This window comes from Eucyclogobius newberryi, unplaced genomic scaffold (assembly GCF_026437365.1).
Source record: "Eucyclogobius newberryi isolate DKJ021-1_F unplaced genomic scaffold, fEucNew1.0.hap1 SCAF_14, whole genome shotgun sequence".
NCBI classification, from domain to species: Eukaryota; Metazoa; Chordata; class Actinopteri; order Gobiiformes; family Gobiidae; genus Eucyclogobius; species Eucyclogobius newberryi.
The window spans coordinates 37,110,044-37,122,736 of record NW_027315768.1 but is presented as its reverse complement, the minus strand read 5'-3'; the positions used below and the strand labels follow the sequence as shown (position 1 = coordinate 37,122,736).

Sequence of the window (12,693 nt, the reverse complement as noted above, 5' to 3'; positions counted from 1 at the left end):
CTGCTCCTCAGACTGATGTCCTGTGAGTTCTCTAAAAGGTGAGGTCCTCGTTGACTGTGACTGTGTGGGTGTAAGTCCCTCCTGGAGAGTTCCATTGTAGAACAACTGTTACTTGTACAAGTACGTGTACTCGTACAAGTACGTGTACTTGTACTCGTACAAGTACTTGTACTTGTACTGCTGTGTGCACCTGCAGAGGTTAGAGTTATGACTTTACTGCTGGACATAAAGACCTCCTCTGTGAGTCCTGTGAAGATCTCTCCTATTGGTCAGCTCTGAGTGACTGACAGGTGGATTTAACCAATCACAGACCAGTGTGAGTCAGCTGATTAAATAGTGATCATAATTATTACATGAAGCATATTAAATGTTACCCAGGTTCAAAGGTATGATTCAGATCCTCCATAAATATGAATAAAACAAATTCATATACAAATGTAAAGTATAACTCCGTGGATGTCGGTGTCCTTCAGAGACGTCGGTGTCCTTCAGAGACGTCCGTGTCCTTCAGAGACGTCCGTGTCCCTCAGAGACGTCGGTGTCCTTCAGAGACGTCCGTGTCCTTCAGAGACATCGGTGTCCCTCAGAGACGTCGGTGTCCTTCAGAGACGTCGGTGTCCTTCAGAGACGTCCGTGTCCTTCAGAGACGTCCGTGTCCCTCAGAGACGTCGGTGTCCCTCAGAGACGTCCGTGTCCCTCAGACGTCGGTGTCCCTCAGAGACGTCGGTGTCCTTCAGAGACGTCCGTGTCCCTCAGAGACGTCCGTGTCCCTCAGAGACGTCCGTGTCCCTCAGAGACGTCCGTGTCCCTCAGAGACGTCGGTGTCCTTCAGAGACGTCCGTGTCCCTCAGAGACGTCGGTGTCCCTCAGAGACGTCGGTGTCCCTCAGAGACGTCGGTGTCCTTCAGAGACGTCCGTGTCCCTCAGAGACGTCGGTGTCCTTCAGAGACGTCCGTGTCCCTCAGAGACGTCGGTGTCCTTCAGAGACGTCGGTGTCCCTCAGAGACAGAGACGTCGGTGTCCTTCAGAGACAGAGACGTCCGTGTCCCTCAGAGACGTCGGTGTCCCTCAGAGACAGAGACGTCGGTGTCCTTCAGAGACAGAGACGTCCGTGTCCCTCAGAGACGTCCGTGTCCCTCAGAGACGATGGCGTCAGGCTGGCTCCGGGCGTCGCTGCTGCTGCAGAAGTATCGCTCGCCTTTGTTCATCACAACCTGCTCCGGACTCTTCGGACTCAACCTGGTCCAGCACCTGGTCCCTGACCAGTCCTTCTGTGCTCTGTACCAGGCCTGGTCCAGAGGGGAACCAGTCCAGCTGTCGGACAAACTCAAGAACCTCTTCCAACAGGTGAGACTGGACTTCTCTCTGTGCTCAGGTTCCTCTCTGTGCTCAGGTTCCTCTCTGTGCTCAGGTTCTTCTCTCTGTGCTCAGGTTCCTCTCTGTGCTCAGGTTCTTCTCTGTGCTCAGGTTCCTCTCTGTGCTCAGGTTCTTCTCTGTGCTCAGGTTCCTCTGTGCTCAGGTTCTTCTCTGTGCTCAGGTTCCTCTGTGCTCAGGTTCTTCTCTCTGTGCTCAGGTTCCTCTGTGCTCAGGTTCCTCTCTGTGCTCAGGTTCTTCTCTCTGTGCTCAGGTTCCTCTCTGTGCTCAGGTTCCTCTCTGTGCTCAGGTTCCTCTCTGTGCTCAGGTTCCTCTCTGTGCTCAGGTTCTTCTCTTTGTGCTCAGGTTCCTCTCTGTGCTCAGGTTCCTCTCTGTGCTCAGGTTCCTCTCTGTGCTCAGGTTCTTCTCTCTGTGCTCAGGTTCCTCTCTGTGCTCAGGTTCTTCTCTGTGCTCAGGTTCCTCTCTGTGCTCAGGTTCCTCTGTGCTCAGGTTCCTCTCTGTGCTCAGGTTCTTCTCTCTGTGCTCAGGTTCCTCTGTGCTCAGGTTCCTCTGTGCTCAGGTTCCTCTCTGTGCTCAGGTTCCTCTGTGCTCAGGTTCCTCTCTGTGCTCAGGTTCCTCTCTGTGCTCAGGTTCCTCTCTGTGCTCAGGTTCCTCTCTGTGCTCAGGTTCCTCTCTGTGCTCAGGTTCCTCTCTGTGCTCAGGTTCCTCTCTGTGCTCAGGTTCTTCTCTCTGTGCTCAGGTTCCTCTGTGCTCAGGTTCCTCTCTGTGCTCAGGTTCTTCTCTCTGTGCTCAGGTTCCTCTCTGTGCTCAGGTTCCTCTCTGTGCTCAGGTTCCTCTCTGTGCTCAGGTTCTTCTCTCTGTGCTCAGGTTCTTCTCTCTGTGCTCAGGTTCTTCTCTCTGTGCTCAGGTTCCTCTCTGTGCTCAGGTTCCTCTCTGTGCTCAGGTTCCTCTCTCTGTGCTCAGGTTCCTCTCTGTGCTCAGGTTCCTCTGTGCTCAGGTTCCTCTCTGTGCTCAGGTTCCTCTCTGTGCTCAGGTTTCTCTCTGTGCTCAGGTTCCTCTCTGTGCTCAGGTTCCTCTCTGTGCTCAGGTTCTTCTCTGTGCTCAGGTTCCTCTGTGCTCAGGTTCTTCTCTCTGTGCTCAGGTTCCTCTGTGCTCAGGTTCCTCTGTGCTCAGGTTCCTCTCTGTGCTCAGGTTCTTCTCTCTGTGCTCAGGTTCCTCTCTGTGCTCAGGTTCCTCTCTGTGCTCAGGTTCTTCTCTGTGCTCAGGTTCCTCTCTGTGCTCAGGTTCTTCTCTCTGTGCTCAGGTTCCTCTGTGCTCAGGTTCCTCTCTGTGCTCAGGTTCTTCTCTCTGTGCTCAGGTTCCTCTCTGTGCTCAGGTTCCTCTCTGTGCTCAGGTTCTTCTCTTTGTGCTCAGGTTCCTATCTGTGCTCAGGTTCCTCTCTGTGCTCAGGTTCCTCTCTGTGCTCAGGTTCTTCTCTCTGTGCTCAGGTTCTTCTCTCTGTGCTCAGGTTCTTCTCTGTGCTCAGGTTCCTCTCTGTGCTCAGGTTCCTCTGTGCTCAGGTTCCTCTCTGTGCTCAGGTTCTTCTCTCTGTGCTCAGGTTCCTCTCTGTGCTCAGGTTCCTCTCTGTGCTCAGGTTCCTCTCTGTGCTCAGGTTCTTCTCTGTGCTCAGGTTCCTCTCTGTGCTCAGGTTCTTCTCTCTGTGCTCAGGTTCCTCTGTGCTCAGGTTCCTCTCTGTGCTCAGGTTCTTCTCTCTGTGCTCAGGTTCCTCTCTGTGCTCAGGTTCCTCTCTGTGCTCAGGTTCCTCTCTGTGCTCAGGTTCTTCTCTCTGTGCTCAGGTTCCTCTCTGTGCTCAGGTTCCTCTCTGTGCTCAGGTTCCTCTCTGTGCTCAGGTTCCTCTCTCTGTGCTCAGGTTCCTCTCTGTGCTCAGGTTCCTCTGTGCTCAGGTTCCTCTCTGTGCTCAGGTTCTTCTCTCTGTGCTCAGGTTCTTCTCTCTGTGCTCAGGTTCCTCTCTGTGCTCAGGTTCTTCTCTGTGCTCAGGTTCCTCTGTGCTCAGGTTCCTCTGTGCTCAGGTTCCTCTCTGTGCTCAGGTTCTTCTCTCTGTGCTCAGGTTCCTCTCTGTGCTCAGGTTCCTCTCTGTGCTCAGGTTCCTCTCTGTGCTTAGGTTCCTCTCTGTGCTCAGGTTCTTCTCTGTGCTCAGGTTCCTCTCTGTGCTCAGGTTCTTCTCTCTGTGCTCAGGTTCCTCTGTGCTCAGGTTCCTCTGTGCTCAGGTTCCTCTCTGTGCTCAGGTTCTTCTCTCTGTGCTCAGGTTCCTCTCTGTGCTCAGGTTCCTCTCTGTGCTCAGGTTCTTCTCTCTGTGCTCAGGTTCTTCTCTCTGTGCTCAGGTTCCTCTCTGTGCTCAGGTTCTTCTCTGTGCTCAGGTTCCTCTCTGTGCTCAGGTTCTTCTCTCTGTGCTCAGGTTCCTCTCTGCTCAGGTTCCTCTCTGTGCTCAGGTTCGTCTCTGTGCTCAGGTTCTTCTCTGTACTCAGGTTCTTCTCTCTGTGCTCAGGTTCTTCTCTCTGTGCTCAGGTTCCTCTGTGCTCAGGTTCCTCTCTGTGCTCAGGTTCCTCTCTGTGCTCAGGTTCCTCTCTGTGCTCAGGTTCCTCTGTGCTCAGGTTCCTCTGTGCTCAGGTTCCTCTGTGCTCAGGTTCCTCTCTGTGCTCAGGTTCTTCTCTCTGTGCTCAGGTTCCTCTCTGTGCTCAGGTTCTTCTCTGTGCTCAGGTTCTTCTCTGTACTCAGGTTCTTCTCTCTGTGCTCAGGTTCCTCTCTGTGCTCAGGTTCCTCTCTGTGCTCAGGTTCTTCTCTCTGTGCTCAGGTTCCTCTCTGTGCTCAGGTTCCTCTCTGTGCTCAGGTTCCTCTCTGTGCTCAGGTTCTTCTCTCTGTGCTCAGGTTCTTCTCTCTGTGCTCAGGTTCCTCTCTGTGCTCAGGTTCTTCTCTCTGTGCTCAGGTTCTTCTCTCTGTGCTCAGGTTCTTCTCTCTGTGCTCAGGTTCTTCTCTCTGTGCTCAGGTTCTTCTCTGTGCTCAGGTTCCTCTGTGCTCAGGTTCCTCTCTGTGCTCAGGTTCTTCTCTCTGTGCTCAGGTTCTTCTCTCTGTGCTCAGGTTCCTCTCTGTGCTCAGGTTCTTCTCTCTGTGCTCAGGTTCCTCTCTGTGCTCAGGTTCTTCTCTGTGCTCAGGTTCCTCTCTGTGCTCAGGTTCCTCTCTGTGCTCAGGTTCTTCTCTTTGTGCTCAGGTTCTTCTCTCTGTGCTCAGGTTCCTCTCTGTGCTCAGGTTCCTCTCTGTGCTCAGGTTCCTCTCTGTGCTCAGGTTCTTCTCTCTGTGCTCAGGTTCCTCTCTGTGCTCAGGTTCCTCTCTGTGCTCAGGTTCTGCAGGACTGTGGCGTTGGTTCTCCTCACAAGTTCTCTGCGTTCGCCTCGTTCGGGTTCCACCCTGTGGGGGCGGGGCTGCCTCTGCTGCCCTCTGGTGTCCGTGTTGGGATTCCTGCAAACTTCAACAGCAGCGAGGACGACCTGCGCGGAACCACGGACAGAACCATCTTCATCAACGGCCGTGCAGTGGACTGGAGCAGCTCCTCAGGCTCCGCCCTCAGACACGCCCTGGTGCTTTCTGAGCACGCTCAAAAGTTCGCCGTGGCTCGTGAAGTGGCTCGTTTGGAGGGTTGTCTCCCGCTGCTGAGCGCCGCCGTGGCCCCGGTGTCTGTGGGCGGAGTCTGGGTCTACAGCGTGGTCCTGAAGCAGGTGTTTAGTCTGCACGGGGGCCCGCTGCTCCTCAGAGCCGCCGCCAACGCGCTCTCGCTCGCCATCGGAGCCGTCACGTACTTCCTGGCCTCGGACGCCGCGGGGCAGTTTGTGGACTACAGCTCGGACCGCCGCGCCGCCGCCGTGTCCCCGCACTACGCTCACGGAGGAGTCGAGTTCTACAACAAGCTTCTGTCCAGGAACCGGACGCTCCGGGCACTCATGGGGCCCAAAGGAGAAGAGATGTACGCCGCCAATGGCAACCTGTTCCCTAGCAACCTGCTCCAGCTGAAGCACGCGCCTTATACGGCCCGGAGGGACGGCATCCAGGCCCTGATCACAGAGTAACATTGTACGGCCCGGAGGGACAGAGTAAGACCGTACGGCCCGGAGGGACAGAGTAAGACCGTACGGCCCGGAGGGACAGAGTAAGACCGTACGGCCCGGAGGGACAGAGTAAGACCGTACGGCCCGGAGGGACAGAGTAAGACCGTACGGCCCGGAGGGACAGAGAAGTCTATATTTTGTCTGAATATTTCAGGTGCAACAGAAACATGTCAAAACAACTCGTTTTCTCAAATGTGAACTGACTCTAAAATAATAAATGTCCTTTAGCGACACTGGATATTCACTTTATGGATTTCTTCAAAACATTTATAATGTGCACTTTAGATCTGGTTGTTTGTTTGTTTGTTTGTTTGTTTGTTGCAGCTGCTTCACAGTTGGAGGAGGAAAGTGCAGTATGGAGGAAGAGGAAGCGTCTGGGGTGGCGGAAGTGCGCCCGCACTGACAGCTTTAACCCTCTGTAGTTCCACTCAACACCACAAGAGGGCAGCACACACTCACGTGGCACACGGGTTTACAGCGCCCCCTACAGGAAGTGCACTTCAGAGCAAATGTCACAGAACAGTGCGTTTTAAAGGTTCATCATTTCACTTCCTGTTTGTAATTGATGACATCACACTAGAAAATTACCCAGCAACCACTGGGACAAAACTCATCTCATGTCAATATTATTTTACTTTGACAAATAAAAACATGAGCGCGACTCTGACCGCGACCCTCAGTGTGAGAACCCCCGCTTCGCCCCGCCCCTCTGCGTGTGCGTGCTGCGTGCTGCGTGCTGCGTGCTGCGTGCTGCGTGCTGCGTGCTGCGTGCTGCGTGCTGCGTGCTGCGTGCTGCGTGCTGCGTGCTGCGTGCTGCGTGCTGCGTGCTGCGTGCTGCGTGCTGCGTGCTGCGTGCTGCGTGCTGCGTGCTGCGTGCTGCGTGCTGCGTGCTGCGTGCTGCCGGAGCTGCTGAACGCGGAGCCAGAGCAGCTGCACAACAACGACCCGCGCGAACCGCCGCCTTCCGCCGCCTCTCCTCCGCAGCATGCACCGGACTAACTCCCGCTTCTGAGCCCGGACCTGCAGCTCCCGAGGCGGCCGCAGCTCTAACTCATGCCCGGGGCCGAGGCCAGTGTGACGGAGGAGCCCGGAGGAGGCCCCGCGCTGGACGGACCGCTCTGTGGCCTCATTCGGCCCTGGATGTTACGGCGTTTGGTTTCTGTCGCCGCCGAGCGCGCACCGTGAAAGCTGGCCGCCCCTGGAGCCGCCCCTGGAGCTCCCTGTGACGGTGAGAAGAGCGCGTTTGTGCGGCTGACGTCCGCAGGAGCCGCCGCTGTCACTGCGCCGCGGCGCGGAACCGAGCGCTTCAGCTCGCGTTTCTGCTCCGGAGCCGCTTCTGCAACGCGTTCTGAAGCGTCAACGCGACGTTCTACCGCGTGTAATTGTGTGTAATTGTGTGTTTCATGGCGGAGTGTGTTCGGCCCGTGAGCTAGCGCGGTTAGCTCATTCAAACCGGGGCTAAAGCGGTGTGCGCAGGTCGCAGACCCCCGCGCGTCCCGCATGCGTCCCGCACGCGTGCACACAGACCCCCGCTGCACAGAGCCGCGCCGCAGCCGCTTCTTTTGCATGTTTTTGGTTTGATTTGGCGCTGCACTTTCACTTTTGCTGCTCTGTTTGCACTCGAGCGTCAACATTCCGCTACGTCTTCGCCTCCTTTGCGATTCTCCAGTGTTTGGTTCGCGTTTTCTCCGCGTTTTCGCTTCACTGCCGCGGCTAATCTCGCCTCTTAAATTCCAGATCCTGTTGTTCTCGCCACAAACACGGATTAAATCTCCCGTTTGCGTGATTCGTGCAGAAATCGCATCATCGCCGCACCGCCCGCTTCTGTTCCACGCGTCAGGCGGGCGGCAGAGCGCGGCAGAGCGCAGGCCCGGGTTCTGCCGTGCTCTGCCGCTCCGTGCCGCTCCGTGCCGCTCCGTGCCGCTCTGTGCCGCTCCGTGCCGCTCTGTGCCGCTCCGTGCCGCTCTGTGCCGCTCCGTGCCGCTCCGTGCCGCTCCGTGCCGCTCCGTGCCGCTCTGTGCCGCTCTGTGCCGCTCCATGCCGCTCCGTGCCGCTCTGTGCCGCTCCGTGCCGCTCCGTGCCGCTCTGTGCCGCTCCGTGCCGCTCCGTGCCGCTCCGTGCCGCTCCGTGCCGCTCCGTGCCGCTCCGTGCCGCTCTGTGCCGCTCTGTGCCGCTCTGTGCCGCTCCGTGCCGCTCCGTGCCGCTCCGTGCCGCTCTGTGCCGCTCCGTGCCGCTCCGTGCCGCTCCATGCCGCTCTGTCCGGTCCCGGGGCTCGGTGCAGGGCCCGGTTCCGGTGGCGGGGGTCGATGCGCGCGCGCAGCTGGAGCTTTGGGGATGACGTAATGGTGCTGCGCTCGCGGATTTTCGGTGGCGGCGCGGTCGCGTCACGGCGCGGAACAAGCGCCGCGGAGCTCTGGGGAAAAGAAGCTGCAGCTTAAAAGTCTTAAAACAGTTTAAAAATAACACTTTACTCTCTTTTGAAAAACGTGTTTTCACTAAGTATCTTTAGTTCTGACAAACAATGCATTTAAACAGAGACTTTTGACTCCAGGGCATCTGGGTTTATCTGTTACACATATATTAGACTGTAATAGCAGTAGTTCTAACGGTAATAAGACTGTAATAGCAGTAGTTCTAACGGTAATAAGACTGTAATAGCAGTAGTTCTAACGGTAATAAGACTGTAATAGCAGTAGTTCTAACGGTAATAAGACTGTAATAGCAGTAGTTCTAACGGTAATAAGACTGTAATAGCAGTAGTTCTAACGGTAATAAGACTGTAATAGCAGTAGTTTTAACGGTAATAAGACTGTAATAGCAGTAGTTCTAACGGTAATAAGACTGTAATAGCAGTAGTTCTAACGGTAATAAGACTGTAATAGCAGTAGTTCTAACGGTAATAAGACTGTAATAGCAGTAGTTCTAACGGTAATAAGACTGTAATAGCAGTAGTTCTAACGGGAATAAGACTGTAATAGCAGTAGTTCTAACGGGAATAAGACTGTAATAGCAGTAGTTCTAACGGGAATAAGACTGTAATAGCAGTAGTTCTAACGGTAATAAGACTGTAATAGCAGTAGTTCTAACGGTAATAAGACTGTAATAGCAGTAGTTCTAACGGTAATAAGACTGTAATAGCAGTAGTTCTAACGGTAATAAGACTGTAATAGGTGTAGTTCTAACGGTAATAAGACTGTAATTGCAGTAGTTCTAACAGAACTACTGCTATTGCTATTAGTGTTATTACTAACAGTAATAAGACTGTAATAGCAGTAGTTCTAACAGTAATAACACTGTAATAGCTGTAGTTCTAACGGTAATAAGACTGTAATAGCAGTAGTTCTAACGGGAATAAGACTGTAATAGCAGTAGTTCTAACGGTAATAAGACTGTAATAGCAGTAGTTCTAACGGTAATAAGACTGTAATAGCAGTAGTTCTAACGGTAATAAGACTGTAATAGCAGTAGTTCTAACGGTAATAAGACTGTAATAGCAGTAGTTCTAACGGTAATAAGACTGTAATAGCAGTAGTTCTAACGGTAATAAGACTGTAATAGCAGTAGTTCTAACGGTAATAAGACTGTAATAGGTGTAGTTCTAACGTTAATAAGACTGTAATTGCAGTAGTTCTAACAGAACTACTGCTATTGCTATTAGTGTTATTACTAACAGTAATAAGACTGTAATAGCAGTAGTTCTAACAGTAATAACACTGTAATAGCTGTAGTAATATAGATGTTGTAGATGGCGGCAACACTGTTTAGAGGATTTGTAAATCATATGGAGTTTATCGTTTATGAAATGCTACAGAAAAGTAAAAAATAGTGATATTTCTGCACTTTTGTATTAATTTTACAGACGTTTACATTTGTTTAATTATTCATTTCTTTATTTATTGACCTTTTTTATTTAATCTATTGCTGCTCAGGGGGGAGGAGCCTAGTGCAATGAACATGTTTAAAGACGTGTTTCTGTTGGACACACGGGCTTTATAAAACACACACATATTTGACCTTAATTCCTGTGTTTCCTCCTTTGGGATTGAGCTCTTTATGTGGGACACTTTAGTGCTCTGAGCGCCTCCTCTGAGCGCCTCCTCTGAGCGCCTCCTCTGAGCGCCTCCTCTGAGCGCCTCCTCTGAGCGCCTCCTCTGAGCGCCTCCTCTGAGCGCCTCCTTTGAGCGCCTCCTCTGAGCCCCTCCTCAAATGCCACTCCCCCGTGCACATGCCACTCCCCCGTGCTCATGCCACTCCCCAGTGCACATGCCACTCCCCCGTGCACATGCCACTCCCCCGTGCACATGCCACTCCCCCGTGTGGACTGATACAACACACACGTGTGTTTGTTTATTAGCGCAACAGATCGCATCACATCTCTCGTCTCCCGTAGATTTCTGTCCACTTCTGCGTCAGCTCGAACCGTCTTTCTCCGTCTTCATTTTGCCCCGTACACTGAGGGAACTATATTATGATAGATCCATGCACTTAGACACACGGAAACGTGGGGACGAGCCTGACGCGGCTGCATGTGAGCGACAGGTGCGTTTTATGATTGACACGTGGCAGGACAAATGATTTATCCACGACACGAGGAAATAAGACTCAGATTTGGGCCAAAAAAAATCGTCCATTCAACATTTAATATTGTCTCCTCGAAGCTTCAGATTTACACATTTTATTTGGTACAGCCCCGCCCCTCTCTTCAGCCCCGCCCCTCTCTTCAGCCCCGCCCCTCTCTTCACCGGAGTGTCCCTAAGGTCGGATGACCCGACACCAAAGTGGATCAGGGCCTGTGTCCTGGTGTCAGTGAACATGGTGTTGGTTATGGACAAACCACCAGACGCGCCCCGGGTTAGCTCCCGGTGAAGCTCCCGGTGAAGCTCCCGGTGAAGCTCCCGGTGAAGCTCCCGGTGAAGCTCCCGGTGAAGCTCCCGGTGAAGCTCCCGGTGAAGCTCCCGGTGAAGCTCCCGGTGAAGCTCCCGGTGAAGCTCCCGGTGAAGCTCCCGGTGAAGCTCCCGGTGAAGCTCCCGGTGAAGCTCCAGGTGAAGCTCCTGAGGAAGCTCCTGAGGCGCTTTGGGTTCAGGTCATGAAGATCCTCGTCCTGCTTTTCTTCTCGAGGTCTCAAACTCGTCACATTTGAGATGTCACAGATTGTCTTTTTCAGATCAGTTTAGATTATTATGATCATAAACGAGATATTCCACTTTTGAAATTTGCAGATCTCTAAAATATCAGATGTGATATTCTCTTGAACACAACTCAAACTTCAGTAAAAGTTTGATCTCAGACTCAGAGCGTTCACCAGTTCAGACCTGTCCACATTCCTCTGACTCAACTACAAACTGAACCAGGATCCTGGGTCTGGACCTGGGACAGGGTCCCGGGTCTGGGACAGGACCTCTCTCCTCTTCTCTGTCTCATAATGTGTGTGATATATTCAAAGATTTTCTGGGGTAGGACCCCAAGACTCCCCTCCAGGGCCCCTGGAACCCTGGAGGGGCCACTGCACTGAAGAGTTTGTAGAAAGAGAAAAGTCACGTCAGCTTTTCTGTTCAGACTCACATTCTTTGTGTTCAGGCTCCGACCTGCTACGCACACACGCAGACACAGACACACACACAGAGAGACAGACACACACACACACACAGAGAGACAGACACACACAGAGAGACAGACACACACACACAGAGAGACAGACACACACACACAGAGAGACAGACACACACACACAGAGAGACAGACACACACACACAGAGAGACAGACACACACACACAGAGAGACAGACACACACACACAGAGAGACAGACACACACACACAGAGAGACAGACACACACACACAGAGAGACAGACACACACACACAGAGAGACAGACACACACACAGTGTGACGGTGTCGTGCGTCTCTTGCAGACGTGGGCGGGGCCGTGATGAGCGCTCGCTTCCGTTTACCTTCTGCTAAAGCCTACAATGTGCGAGCGAGCGAGCTGGAGAGAGAGCGGAGCCACGCCCACACCGTGTGCAACGTGCTGCTGCTGGACAACGGGGTCCACGCCTTCAGGGTCAACGTGAGACGCACACACACACATAACACACACACACACAACACACACACACACACACACATAACACACACACACACATAACACACACACACACACATAACACACACACACACACATAACACATACAACACACACACACACACACACATAACACACACACACACATACAACACACACATAACACACACACACATTTAAATAAATGTAATAATACATATAAAACACATGTGTTTCACTGTGGCTCGTGCGGCTCACACGGGAGGGCATCTGACACGTTCCTGTGTCTGTTGCAGAAGTCGGACCTGGGGCAGGTTCTGTTGGACCTGGTCTTCAAACATCTGGAGCTGACGGAGAGAGATTACTTTGGTCTTCACCTGACCGACGAGTCTTCAGACACTCCGGTCAGAAACGCCTCACAAACACCCGGTTCAGACCCGGTTCAGACCCGGTTCAGACCCGGTTCAGACCCGGTTCAGACCCGGTTCAGACCCGGTTTAGACCCTGAACTGTTAGGGTTGATTTCTCTGATCTTTTCTCTTGGAGCTTGAGAAAGTTCCAGTCTAAACTTGTGTCTCTGTTGCAGCGATGGCTCGACCCAAACAAACCCGTCCGGAAACAGCTCAAGAGTGAGTCTAGAACCCGTCGCCTTCTGGAGCCACGTCTGAGTCTCACTCATGTTTGTGTTTCAGGAGGTTCTCCGCACAGCCTCAGCTTCAGGGTCAAGTTCTTTGTGAGCGAGCCCAGTAAACTGCAGGAGGAGTACACACGGTAAGAACACGTGTAAAGAGTCAAAACACACGGTAAGAACACGTGTAAAGAGTCAAAACACACGGTAAGAACACGTGTAAAGAGTCAAAACACACGGTAAGAACACGTGTAAAGAGTCAAAACACACGGTAAGAACACGTGTAAAGAGTCAAAACACACGGTAAGAACACGTGTAAAGAGTCAAAACACACGGTAAGAACACGTGTAAAGAGTCAAAACACACGGTAAGAACACGTGTAAAGAGTCAAAACACACGGTAAGAACACGTGTAAAGAGTCAAAACACACGGTAAGAACACGTGTAAAGAGTCAAAACACACGGTAAGAACACG

At 52.7% G+C, this 12,693-nt stretch overlaps 2 protein-coding genes across 2 annotated transcripts in view; both read left to right on the top strand.

Moving 5' to 3' along the window:
* tmem177 (transmembrane protein 177) lies at window positions 1–5,744 on the top strand. The gene is made up of 3 exons (XM_072445373.1): window positions 1–38; window positions 474–1,347; window positions 4,770–5,744. Exons 1-3 carry the CDS (start codon window positions 16–18, stop codon window positions 5,490–5,492), a joined length of 1,620 nt encoding a protein of 539 aa, XP_072301474.1. The 5' UTR covers window positions 1–15; the 3' UTR covers window positions 5,493–5,744.
* Window positions 5,745–6,476: 732 nt separating this feature from the next.
* ptpn4a (protein tyrosine phosphatase non-receptor type 4a) overlaps window positions 6,477–12,693 on the top strand; it is a 35,339-nt gene continuing 29,122 nt past the window's right edge. The window contains exons 1-5 of the mRNA XM_072445369.1: window positions 6,477–6,759; window positions 11,443–11,597; window positions 11,888–11,995; window positions 12,178–12,220; window positions 12,284–12,362. Coding sequence (XP_072301470.1) covers window positions 11,460–11,597; window positions 11,888–11,995; window positions 12,178–12,220; window positions 12,284–12,362 — 368 coding nt within the window. The 5' untranslated portion in view covers window positions 6,477–6,759; window positions 11,443–11,459. The remainder of the gene's footprint in view (window positions 6,760–11,442; window positions 11,598–11,887; window positions 11,996–12,177; window positions 12,221–12,283; window positions 12,363–12,693) is intronic.